Source organism: Erpetoichthys calabaricus, chromosome 13 (assembly GCF_900747795.2).
Source record: "Erpetoichthys calabaricus chromosome 13, fErpCal1.3, whole genome shotgun sequence".
NCBI lineage: Eukaryota > Metazoa > Chordata > Cladistia > Polypteriformes > Polypteridae > Erpetoichthys > Erpetoichthys calabaricus.
Genome location: NC_041406.2, coordinates 62760848 through 62773594, shown reverse-complemented (window position 1 = coordinate 62773594; position 12747 = coordinate 62760848). Strand labels below are relative to the sequence as shown.

General features: G+C 35.7%; 2 protein-coding genes across 2 annotated transcripts in view; one reads left to right on the top strand and one right to left on the bottom strand.

Annotated features, from left to right (window-relative positions):
* The window catches only part of LOC114663374 (serum paraoxonase/arylesterase 2-like), a 107364-nt gene extending 103214 nt beyond the window's left edge, over nucleotides 1–4150 (bottom strand). Inside the window, exons 1-3 of the mRNA XM_028817065.2 lie at nucleotides 3983–4150; nucleotides 2534–2604; nucleotides 2265–2320 (exon numbers count right to left, since the gene is read on the bottom strand). Coding sequence (XP_028672898.1) covers nucleotides 2265–2320; nucleotides 2534–2604; nucleotides 3983–4059 — 204 coding nt within the window. The 5' untranslated portion in view covers nucleotides 4060–4150. The remainder of the gene's footprint in view (nucleotides 1–2264; nucleotides 2321–2533; nucleotides 2605–3982) is intronic.
* asb4 (ankyrin repeat and SOCS box containing 4) overlaps nucleotides 1–12747 on the top strand; it is a 191631-nt gene that overhangs the window by 123925 nt on the left and 54959 nt on the right. The gene's annotated exons all lie outside the window — the stretch shown is intronic.

The window sequence follows — 12747 nt, the reverse complement described above, 5'->3', positions numbered from 1 at the left end:
CGTTTTCTTAGAATAATCAAACTGGTAGCTACTAACTGGAAGGTTTTTCAAAGTGAAATTTTTATAGTTTAGGAATTTTTTATGATCTATTTCTCTCCTTTATTTTACAAAAAAAAAACACTAATGGTGAATAACTGCAGAGTGGTTTGTGAGTTTGAAAACTGGTTATTGCTTATTATAATAAAATAAGCAGTCAATTTTATAGCAGTTTCCTAGGCTAAAATCTGTTACTTGGACCTTGAATAATTCACATTTCTCTTGCAATTTGCTCCATTTCCAAATTACCTAAACCCTGCTTGAATACTGAATTTATGGTTATTAGTAGTGTACTGAATGTTAATATTTACAAAAATATTTTAATGTAAACTGTTAAAAAATACCACACACAAATTTCCAGAGCATGTTATCCATTTGTTCTTCTCTGGTGCTCAATCATGTTCATAGAAAATGGGGACGAAACAGCATGGTGTTACTACATGTCTTTACCATAAGATGAGCTTTGACATTTAACCCTAACATCTGTGAGTAACTTAGGCTTATTAAAGTATATATACATACTGTATATTTGTTTTTTGGATAGGCAATGGGACAAATCAGTTCATGGTGTTGACACAGACTATATTATTTGCTATAATCAGCCAACATTCCAAAAAAAAAAAAAAATCTTTGGTCCTCTGTATTTAGATATTGTACTAAATTACTAGAAAATGCATTCTGTAAATCTAGCGACTACTGAAATTATTTCCTCGATGGTAATATTTATGTGATTAATAATTCTACGAGGGACATTCAAAAAGTTTCCGCACTTTTTTAAAACTATATTTATTAAGAATTTCAAAAAACAAGTTATATCACTTTTCTACATAGTCACTTTCCTTTGTGATGCAATTTTCCCAGCACCGTGCCAACTTTTTAAAGCCATCAGCAAAAAATGTTTTTGGTTGAGTATGTAGCCACTGATGCACCGCTGCTTTCTCATCAGGGTTCTTTCCTCATTCCTCGTGGTCATGGCAGTAGCTGGACGTCCGGAGTGTTCTGCATCCGTAACACTAGTATAGCCATTTTCAAACATTTCAACCCACTCATAGACGACTCTACGAGAGAGAACTTTATCCCCATAATAAGCATACATGTGGGGATGAATTTTTGGTCCTGGGACACCTTCTGCCCACAAAAAGCATATGACATAAATTGCACCAAAGAGGAACAGCGTTCTAAGTTTTGTAGCCATCTTCACCAAAGGGTGACAACTCTTTGCCCATGCAGTTTAGTATGTCATCTTGCCAGACAGATCTAGTTACATGACACTCTCGGACACAACGAATTACTATTCCTCCCACCTTCACCATTTCCAACGAAAATATAAAAGTAAGGAAACATTTTGAACAACCCTCGTAATAATATCAGCTTTCTCCATACTATATTTCCTTTGGAATCAAGCATTTCATTGTGTGTTTATTCCAGTATTTTTTTTCAAAATATCACCGAGATTGTCAAAAGAGCCAATTGATACAAGTGTTTTAAGGTTTGAATATTCTTTTATTAGTGTTTCTACCGATCTACCATTGAAATGAAAAAATGGTATAGCAATATACACTTAAACTATATCACACTGCATATATAACAATTTTTACAACCTCAATCAGACTGAATCCAGCTATTAGCATTACATTCTCTTCAGTCCAAATGTATTTCTAAAATACTATTCACATTTTATTGGTGGCACTCTCATGTATACCTGAGGTTTTTAACTAAAATCCCTACTGATAATGCAGGCTGAGTTAATGGGCAAACCAAAACTGGCAATTACTGGGAATAAATGTGAAAAATCACTGCAAAGCATTGAAGCCCTTTCCTGTCATACATCCAGTGCTGCCGGAATAAGATCTGTCTTTCCGCGACCCTGAATTGGATTAAACATATTTGAGAATGTTATAGGTATGTTAATTTACAATGGTGACAATTTAAAATAAGATAGAAAACTTACCATGTGTTTATAATAGGCAAGTGATGGAAAGAACAAATATTAAATATGTGCAGATTAGGACCTGAACAACCACTTGCAGTCTGGACAGGGATCAGGCACTTTCTTATTTGCAAGAACCATCCTAAATTTAGGGTATCATTTGATGCAACAAAGTGCAGGTAATAACATTCCCAAAACAGGTGGAAAAGGTTACCGAGAATTACTTTGACATTTTTTTAAAAGATTGTTTTTTTTTTTCTTTCCAGAAAAGTTGCACCCAAAAATAAAATATACTTACCGAACTGATCAATGCCAGTCCATTTGGTAGAATGGCAATATCTTCTGATCCATATGCTGAAAAAGAAAAACATACATTAAAATGCATATTCAAAAAATGCCCTCAAGTATGCAAATGGTTATACTACAGAAAGCACAAGTGAACTTCAGCATTATTTTTTCACAGGCTCTCCAAAACTGTATCAAGTGTAACTGCAGTTTTTTGTGTGTTTAACAACATGCATAAAAACTCTCTTTCTAGTGATATAAAATGATGTTTTAAATACCTACCAATTCCTTTAAGGTACTGACAGTTGGGAAGATGATTTTGTTTTAATTCCCTAGTAGCCCAGATTCTACTCCTGTGAAATAAATACATAAATGAGCAAAATGAGAACACAATAATAAAAGTTAAACAGGAATGCATTTTATTTGTTGAATTCCTTTTGCACACTGTCACATGAATGATCTATTCACTTTGAAACTCACTTAATCCAAGACAGGATTTCACCAGAGTAACATCTGGGTAAAGCTTGAGCCAACTTTAGATGGGGGGCCTGTCCTACACATGGCACACTTAAACTCCACGCCAATATAATGTTAATATAACATGTGCTTCAGTAATATATTATAAGAACAACATTTTACAGAAGAGATTAAAATCGCGTTAAGACATTGTTCAGTTGGAGCAGTTATTTTACTTAAAAGAACTGCACTCATACGTTCGAGTTAAAACTGTTACTTAGTTATTATTACCAGAGTAGCAAGGCTTTGAAATTCAGATCCTGAGGTTGTGGGCGCAAACCCAGCTACTTGACACTATGTGAACATCAGTAAATCGCTTCACTTGCCAAAAAAAAAAGTTAAAAATTGTTTTCCAAATGTTGTAACCCTCCTTTGATAACGGCAGCAGCCAAAAAAGTAAATGTTAACATTCCTAACAGACGGAATTCAATGAATATCAACCGAATTAATACATTTAAATATGTGATACTGTGCATTATACACAACAGCACACCAGAGATTAGATGACGGTAAATCCAGAGAACAAATGATGAGACAGAGTTGAACAAATAACCAGAACTGTAAAGCTATGACATACACACAGATTTATAAAGCTACTGGGTGCAGGGAACGGTCGAACATTTTATTTCAAGCAACAAACCTTTATAATATACACTGCTACTCTGTGCATGTGGGGTGGTGATAGTAACTAATATGTAGCTTATGACTGAGCAAAGTTGATTCCACACCCCAACCGAGGCCTGAATGGGCGTACTCGAAACAAATTCAAGGTTGAGATAACGCTTAAGTCGAGATAAATTCTTAGAAGGAAGGCACCCACTCCTTTTCAGCCGAATAAAATTTAAGATCTACCAAAAAATGTAAGATTATTCTCGTGTTTGTCGCTGAAACATAACACAGGCGATCAACATTTTAAGTCATTGTGCAAAAAATACAAATGTTAGTAATATTAATAATATGCCATAGAAGCATTTAATAGCGCGGCCGGTGATGGGAGAGTGGTGCCTCTCGGAGAAAACGGGAGAAACTGCAACACTCTGAAGGAGAAGCAGAAAAAAATAGCGAGTAGTCAAATGAGCCACCCCACGCACGTGTTATAATGTTGATTCAGCAGAGGTTCGTGTCAAATTCTATATAGATCAAGTTTACCATCTGCTCAGTCTGCTAGTCTCATTCAAACGAAACATGTCGTATTTTCTGCTTATCTATACATACCTTAAAGAGATAAAGCTCGCTGCAAACACCGCAAGTAAAATACCAAAAAGAGCGACAAAAACAATCACTCTGCCCATTTTCCTCCTCCAGTGTCTCACAACTAATGCAAACTTTTTTGTTGGTTCTACGGTCGCGCACGCGCTCTAGACCATACGGCCCGCCCTCGAGGGGAGCTGGACAGGACGCGAATAGACAAGGGTACGGACGACCGCCTTCAGCGAGAAAGGGGCAAATGATGTGTGAAGCGCGACAACACTTCTTATGCAGAGCTTTATCAGCCTTTGCTTTTTCTAACACCGTTTAGCTAAAGCATCCTGAATCAGGCCAGGTTTTAAAGGGCACTGTAGCATCTAATTGAACATGGGATACAAAACCGTTGCAAACCTGTGCAAATGTCACTACTTATTTAAAATACAGTTCACAAATAGAGGTAACGTGTATTTGTATGGCCTTAAAAGTGGTGCAGAGTAGTGATGCACTTTGTGGATCTTACCAACTGTGCAAAAATCTTTACTTGTCAATGTTCAACTTGTGAAAATATGTAAGAAACTGTGCTGTGCAAAAGTAATCCTTGCACTGTTTTGGATAGGTGAATAAAGTAAAGTCAGGCATAGTAGTTAAGACTTTGGACCACAAACCCTGAGGTTGTGGGTTCACAACCCACTACTGATGATGTGTGACCTTGAGCAAGTCACTTCACTTGCCTGTACTCTAACTGGAAAAACACAAGAAATGTAACTAATTGTATCTCACAAATATTGTAAGTCGCCTTGGATAAAGGTCTCAGTCAAGTTATAAGTATGATTAAATATATATTTCCCGTAATTTAGGTAAAACCATTGATTAGCAACTGAATAAAAAAGTAGATTACTTAAAAAATAGATCTCACAATGTTCCCTTGGAATGTGTTACACACAGCCTTGTCTTGGATTTCCTAATTGGCTCCAAAACATTGAAGATTGTAAGTTCTTTTATGTATTTACTTTGATTCATGGCCAAGTTTTTGCTTTTTTCATTGTTACAGCTTATCAAATCTGAAAACCGTTTATGCCGTCGAGGGTAACTGGTAAAGTTAATTAATAGAGAGCACAGATACAAATTTAATATTGGAGTGTTATATCTCAGGATCTCCTATGTTAATAGTCTATATCAGGTTTGCAGAAGAAGATTAAATGCTGTGTAAATTAGTCTTAATATTTTTTACTAGCAAGGAAACCTACATAGTCTTCAGGAGTCTTAAGTGACTGTCTAGTGCGTGTTTGGCAAAAAAAAATAAAGGATATTACCATTCCAAAAAAATAGAAAAGAAGGTTAGGGACACAATGTAGTAGTATTGTCATTTGTACACACTACACTGAAATTCGTACTTGTATGTCCAACCAACATGTCAATGTCTTAACTGCATAGCCTTCACTAGATGTGTCTCGTATATTAGTCAACAGTATTTGGCGTCAATTTCAGTATCATGTTGTTCTACTAGAAAATAGAACTTGGCAGGTTACTAGGGCAGAAATAATGGACCAGAAGATGACTGAGCTACAAAATCCAAAACCTGGAAAGCAAAAAAAAACAAAAAAACTAGCATCTTAACGCAAATGTAAGCATCATAGTCAAAAAATCTTTAAGTTTAATGTTATGATTTTTCTTAACTATTAAATTGCACAAGAATTAAATAAGTATCCACAATGTTGAATTCACCCTATTATACATTGCCTTCTTATTAGATATTATGGGAGTGACATCACATTACACACGTCCAGGAAGTGGGTCCACAACAACAGGGAGTTATACCAAATGAGACTTAGGATTATGGTGCTTGAGTCAAACAAAACAGTCCCATGAAACATTATTAAAATCAAAGTTCTTTCAGAAACAAAATACAAGGAAACTACTTAAAATGTATTTCTTTGGGGTAAAAACACTCCAAAAAGCGTTCGCCAAAGGATGACAAAAATTTATGAAAGTTAGGAAACGTCATGTTACAAGTAATTATGTTTTTTTATTGTTTATTGTTAGCCTCATGACTGTGAAGTGAGGATATCTTTAGTCTGGACTTGACTTTGGTAACAACTTGTGTTTCTTCTTTGCATTGCTATCTTTAATTGTGGACATTGGAAAAATTATTCAACAGTATTTGGCAATTTCAATTGCCCATCCCTTTTTCTGTTATAGCAATTTCATGCTAAAAGGATTCTAATACTGACCACGGCCTGTGTAGAGTTTACAGGTTTTTACTTTAGGTATTCATATCTTTTTCACATCCAAAAAGCATGCATATTAGGTTTATGAATGTGGGTGATCATGCCTTGCAAATATCCTTCAATGTAATAGTAGTCTATGTGTTTGTCTTGTGCCCTATGTAAGCAGAACAGTTTCTAGAACCACACAGCCCTGTGATTGTTCAGCTAGGAGGGGAAAATAGCAATGAGTGAAAAGTAAGAATCAGGAGAAAATTGCAGTTGGCAAGCGAAGATTGTAATTGGGAAGTCAAAAATATATCAATTTAAACCTTTAGATGAGTATCAAAAATTGTCAAAAGGATGTGCCAAAAATTAGTTAACTAGCAACTGAAAAAAGTCTAAAAAACAGGACCAAAGTGACACCTTTTATCCTAACATTCTGATGACATAATGCATTGTGCAAATCCGGGTCATGGCTAGAAAAACCCATCAAAAAATGGCAATGGCCATCTGTAAACAAAAATAGCAGTGAAAGGACATAATATCAATATGCCAAAGAAGAGTCCAAACAAAAAAATCATCGTAATAATCAAAATCCTTATGATCAAAAACCTGAGAAAGGAGAGAAAATACTAAGAAAAAAACACACAAAAACTATAATAAATTAAATACAGAGCATAATCAAAACAGTAATAAAATAAGCAGGTTCTAGCGGTATGACCAAAATTCTATATCACGGTATTTTTCTAAATTCTGCCGGTTTCACTGTATTAGACGGTATTTTTTTCCCCATGCATGAGTGGATGTTAACCACATTTTCCACTGCAATTACTGCAGTAGACTGGCTAAGAATAACCTATTCGACTGTTATGAGAATTGTACATTGTACAAAAAAACATTTTAATGTGCACACAAGTATTAATCCAGGTTTGCATAGCCCCTGTAATAAAAAAAGTTTTCTCTGTAACAGCAGAAGGGATGAAATAAAGGAGTAAGAGGGGGTTGGTCGCTTCAGTGCAAAACCAGCTACAAAGATTGGAATGTCTGGGATGATAGCGAAAGAATGTGCAAAAACCTGTTTCTCATAAAGAGTTTCAGAATGTTATGGGAATACAGTCAAGGCTATGTACTTGTTTTTCACTTCGAGGGGCTTCATTGCAAGCAACGCTTGTTATTGTGTGTCTTCTGATACTAGGCACCGTCTCAGTGAGGGCCAAGTAGAAGAAAAACAATACTGCGTCCCGTGGAAGGGTGTGTGCTGAAACTGATCACTTCTGTATACACTGCTTACACGTAAGCCATTTTGGGCAAGGACACTCAATTAGTATATAAGGGAAGGTTCCGCCCTCAGTTTCTTCGGAAGCTCAACCGTGGGGAACGTGCACACCGCCCGGTATTGGACCAGGCTCACGAGTTGATCCTCTGACGAGACTGACACGCGGGCTCCCTCAGTCTACTGGTCTAGGATGATGGCTCTGGGTCTTTTGATATTACTGTAAGTCAATAGTATAATTCATATATCTGTATTACTGTAAGTCAATAGTATAATTCATATATATATATATATATATATATATTACTGTGAGTCAATAGTACAATTCCTATATCTGCATGTATATTGCTATTATATTGTATGTAACTGATAGTATATTTGAACAAGTAAACAATTGAAGTATTGGACCTTTCCTCTCTGATTCTTGCCTGCTTATTTTCTGTTAAAACCTTTGAACCATTTTCCCAAACTAAAACAGCCCCATAAACTGATAGTTTTCAAGGGGGTGGCACTAAAGAGAATGAATCACATTGCATGACAGATGCAGTCAAAATATAGAACCTTTTAATTGAACAAATTTTGCAAAAGCTTAAACTATGATTTTGACAACATATTTTCAACCATCCAAAGAGGCATTTAGACTTAGTAAAATATCCAGAGGTGTTTGTCAAAAGTTGGATTGCACTGAACACGTCTTAGAAAAGGAATAAATAGTAAATATTTTTTGTAAACCAACTACACTTTCTGTTAATGTTAACAATCTCTGTCCACTGACACGTTAAAGTGACTTTTTAAACAATTTTACCATCATTAAACTGCATAATATTTAAACTAATAAATAATAACAATAAAATACATAGTTGCACCATTACTTCAAGGCTTCAAGCCCAGGTGCATTACACAGTACTGTATTCACCAAATTAAAATAAAATAAAACAAGTGCAACTTGGTGATGACATCTTACCAACTGTACCATCATTTAGGCAAACTGCATTAATATGGACCTTGCTTCAAGCTAAGCTATATACATAAACAATAAAACTGCAACTTGCATTTATAATGCTGTTTGTGGTATAGCCCTATGGAAGCGCATTAGGGCCACTGTGAAGAAAAAAAAAAATATGGACACGGAAGAAAAAAACAAACTATATGTTGAGAATAAATTCGACATGTTGACTTTATTCTTGACATTTCCACTTTAATGTTGACGCTTATGTCAAGATTAAAGTCGACATTTCCACTTTATTCTCACAGTTTATTTTATAATTAAAGTAGAATGTTGTAAACTAAACTTCATCCTAAAATCAATGTTTAATTTACTAGATTTTCTCAAACCCCGTCATAAGTTAATGCAGCACATCAAATACTTTGTTTTAAGTGTTCCCCGACCCAGTCGTTAATCACTACGCTTCTTAAACTGACTTCCTCTGCACTAAGAGCAGGCGCCTGCAGCAATTACCGCACAGAATCCATTCACTTCATGATATTTCTGCTCTCTACCAAACCCCAGTTCCTATCTTTCCTTTTTCTTTCTCCACATTACCAATCACCACACAATAAACGTCTTTGTGAAATTAAAACTAGTTATTAACTTAGCCAACGGAGTGTTCAGAACTTTAGAAATATCTTCGTTATACATGTTTAATTATGCCATCCATTCAGAGTTGCGCCCATCTCTGAACGAGTCGCCAGCACACTGCAGGATGAATTCAAGCAAAACATACACTAGCAAGTACAAAAACAAGTACAACTTGGCTTGCAGTATTATCCAGTAGTATATCTGTAGTACTAGGGTGTTGTACCGTGTTAGCCATTATGAATGTAGAGAAAAGCCAAGCAAAATGACACCTTTTATTGGCTAACTAGAAAGATTACAATATGCAAGCTTTCGAGGCAACTCAGGCCCCTTCTTCAGGCAAGATGTAATCAGAAACAGTATTTACACATCTGACCTTTTAAAACTAAAGTATTCCAGGTGACGGACGTGACTCCTTTTTTTCGGCAAAAGTTCTTCTGTTGTTCATGTTCAACTTTATCGTCGGCTTCAGTTTCGGAATACTCTCTGTCCATTTTTCACATTTCACAGAACTTTAATTTATTTGCGCATTTATTTATTTATTTATTTAATTTTGTCCGAAATAGTCCTCCATATACCTATGCTACCACCCACTATTTGGTGGTGTAGCAGTGAAAAAGAGCCCTAGTGCTATAAATCTGTGTTTAGCGGTGTAGCAGTGAAAAAGGTCCCCAGTTGAACAGTTTCCCACTGCGCCACGTTCCGAACGTCGTTTAAGCAATTTAAACCGGAGTTGCGGTACAGTATTAGAAAAATCCATATCATAAAACAAATAAAAAACGGTTTTCGGTATGAACAGGTATACCTCCCAGCACTAGCAGGTTCATAAAATAAATGTTTGAAGGTTTCTGTTAAATAACAAGTTTGGGTGATACAAGTAATGCTTTACCCAAATGACTAAAGGTATTTTTAGAATTAATTTAAAAAGTAATGTCAGAGTAAAAACAAATTCTTTGAAGTCTGAAAATTGCTATTGTAATTATACTAAATATGTTCTTTGCTGAATTAATGACATTGCATTTCTAGCAATTAAAATATATTCAGGGAAATTTTAAAAATTATCTTGTTAAATTGCACTAGAAATCTATGACAAAAAATACAAATATTCACTTTTAAAAGCACTTTCTTGTGTACTGTACAGTACAAATATGTTTTCAATAGGATTTAAGGAGAGGTAGGTTAGGTCTGCATATGTAGGCTACCTCATAACGTAAACAGCAATATCAGCTGACAGAAAACAATGGAAACAAAAATTAACTTTCTTTTGTTTATTGTTAACATACACAAAGAAATCTGTAACAAAATACAAATATTAACTTTTAAAAGCATTTTCATATGTAGAAATAGCTGTACATGTATATGTTTTCTTTAGGAGTTGAGGATTGGGGGTTGCATTGTGCTCGTTGGGTGCCTAGGCTAACTTTTCCTGGACTTGCAAACACACTCTTAGAATGGAACTTGTTCATATATAGGGGACTTACTGTATTCTATCTATTACAAATGAGTGTGACTCAGTTGCCCTGATAAAAGTCTAACAACCAGAGATTGCTATGTACAACAGAGAAGGGTAAGGTAAATAAAGTAGGAGCCTTACTAAATGATTTAGTTAATTATCAGCATTCCTGAAGGCAAGACCGATAATTACTTAATTAAATATCATCCCTATCCTACGTCACACAATTTAAATCACAAAAAAGTCAACCATACAATGGGATGACTTCAGATCATTGAGATCTCCTGTGATATCTTCATCTGACAAAATAACAACAAAAATTTTAAATAAATATTCAGTAAAATGAAAGGCACCCAATCATCCACTGCCTAGGAAAGTATATATACTATAAACTGCCTAACTTTAGAATCAAATGGCTTTTAGGTGAAAAAGGACAAGTTGCAATAACACAGAAAAAACATGCAGACTACATATACTGTGTGACTTGAACATGACACTCAGTAGTGGCCCAGTAGAGGTGCTAATCCCTGTGCAGCCAGGAGTTTGAGAGACAGCAAAAAGGTAGAAAGCAATTTAAAAAATGATTTTTGATATACCTGTTCTGGCGGACAGCTGGGGATCCTGCCTGGGGGAAAATACCTCCTCTGGGCCACGAGAGGGCAGCTGCCCTGGTCTGTGCCTTGGAAAGCATGCCAGAGAGAATTCCAGGCATGCCTGGAGTGCTTCCGGGTGCTCATGAGGCACTTCCGCCACACTAGGAAGTTCTGCCGGAAGGTAATTACAGACCTCCTGGAGCACATCTGGGGCATGATAAAAAGGGCCGCCCCACTCTGTAGGACGAGCCGGAGTCAGGAGGAAGGAGATGGAGCTTGTGTGTGGAGAAGTAATGGCAGTAGAAAGAGAAGAAGAGTGAAGAAAGGAGGGATTGAGTTTGGGCTGATTAGAGCGTTGTGAGGTGTTGTGAATAAGAGAAGGCAATAAACGTGTGTGCTTTGGACATTTGGTGTTGTGTCTGCTGTGTATGGGGAGCTGCATTACCACAATGGCAACCCAGATGGGACTCTCCACCTGCTAAAAAGTAGGGACCCTTCAAAAAAATAACATTGTGGTAATGCTGTAATTACCATTGATAATAATGTAATTTATTATCGGTGTTGGAAATCTGGGGTGGGCCTTTGCATAGGCGGTTTTGTTTGTATTATTGTATTATTATTGGTTGTGCTGCTATGGACTATTAATTCATAATTTTCTTTTTTACAGGAATGTTCTTTTGTGTTAAAGACAATATTGATAATATCATTTATATTTATTTTATACCATTTAAATAAGTTTTTGAGGAAAAGAACTTCCAACCTCACCAACAAATGATGATGAATTCATCACAAGCACTGTTGTAAACAAACCGAAGATCATGAAAGGCAGTACAATGAAGAATACATTCAGTAAGGATTTTTGTGGTGTAGTGAAGTAGCGGCTTAAGTAAAAATACTGGTTAAGGTTTTGGACTTCAAACCCTGAGGTTGTGGGTTCAGATCCCTGTACTGACACTGTGTGACCACGAGCAAGTCATTTGACCTGCCTGTGCTCCAATTGGAAAACCAAAAGAAATGTAACCAATTGTATCATAAACGTTGTAAGTCACCTTTAATAAAGGTGTCAGCCAAATAAGTAAATGATATATAAATGCAAAACCTAAAGCAGAGGAAATTTATGAGATTGTTCATCACAGTTTCTGAAAAAGTGTTAGAAGCTAGTTAACAAATTGCAAAATTAATTGCACGTCTAATGAAGTTAAGGAAGTGAGAAAAGTTTTGTTGTCAGCTGATAAGGCTAAAAGATATATTGATGATATGTCAAGTGATATTATGCAAACATTGATTAAAAAATTTAAAACACCTGAGAAATTTTAATTTTAAATCTATGAATCAGCAGGTATTAAACAGGAAGCACAAATAATAAGTACTGTACGTTTCATTGATGAGGACCTCCTAAAAGAACATTATTTATTTTGCAAAGAGCTTCCAGAGCAGACTACCGGTCAGGACATTTTTGAAGGGACAGATGCTTTCTTCTAAACTTATGGCATTCAATGGAGCAGTAATGGATAATAAAGAGGGGCTTGTCTCGTGTAAAACAACAAAATCTGACAGTACAAATTACACATTGCTGCATACATCAGGAAGCAATGATGGTCAAAAATTTGTAAGAGGAACTATTGCCAATGATGAACAATTGCGTTATTATCATAAACATCATTAAAACAAGAGCCTTAAATTCGCAAAT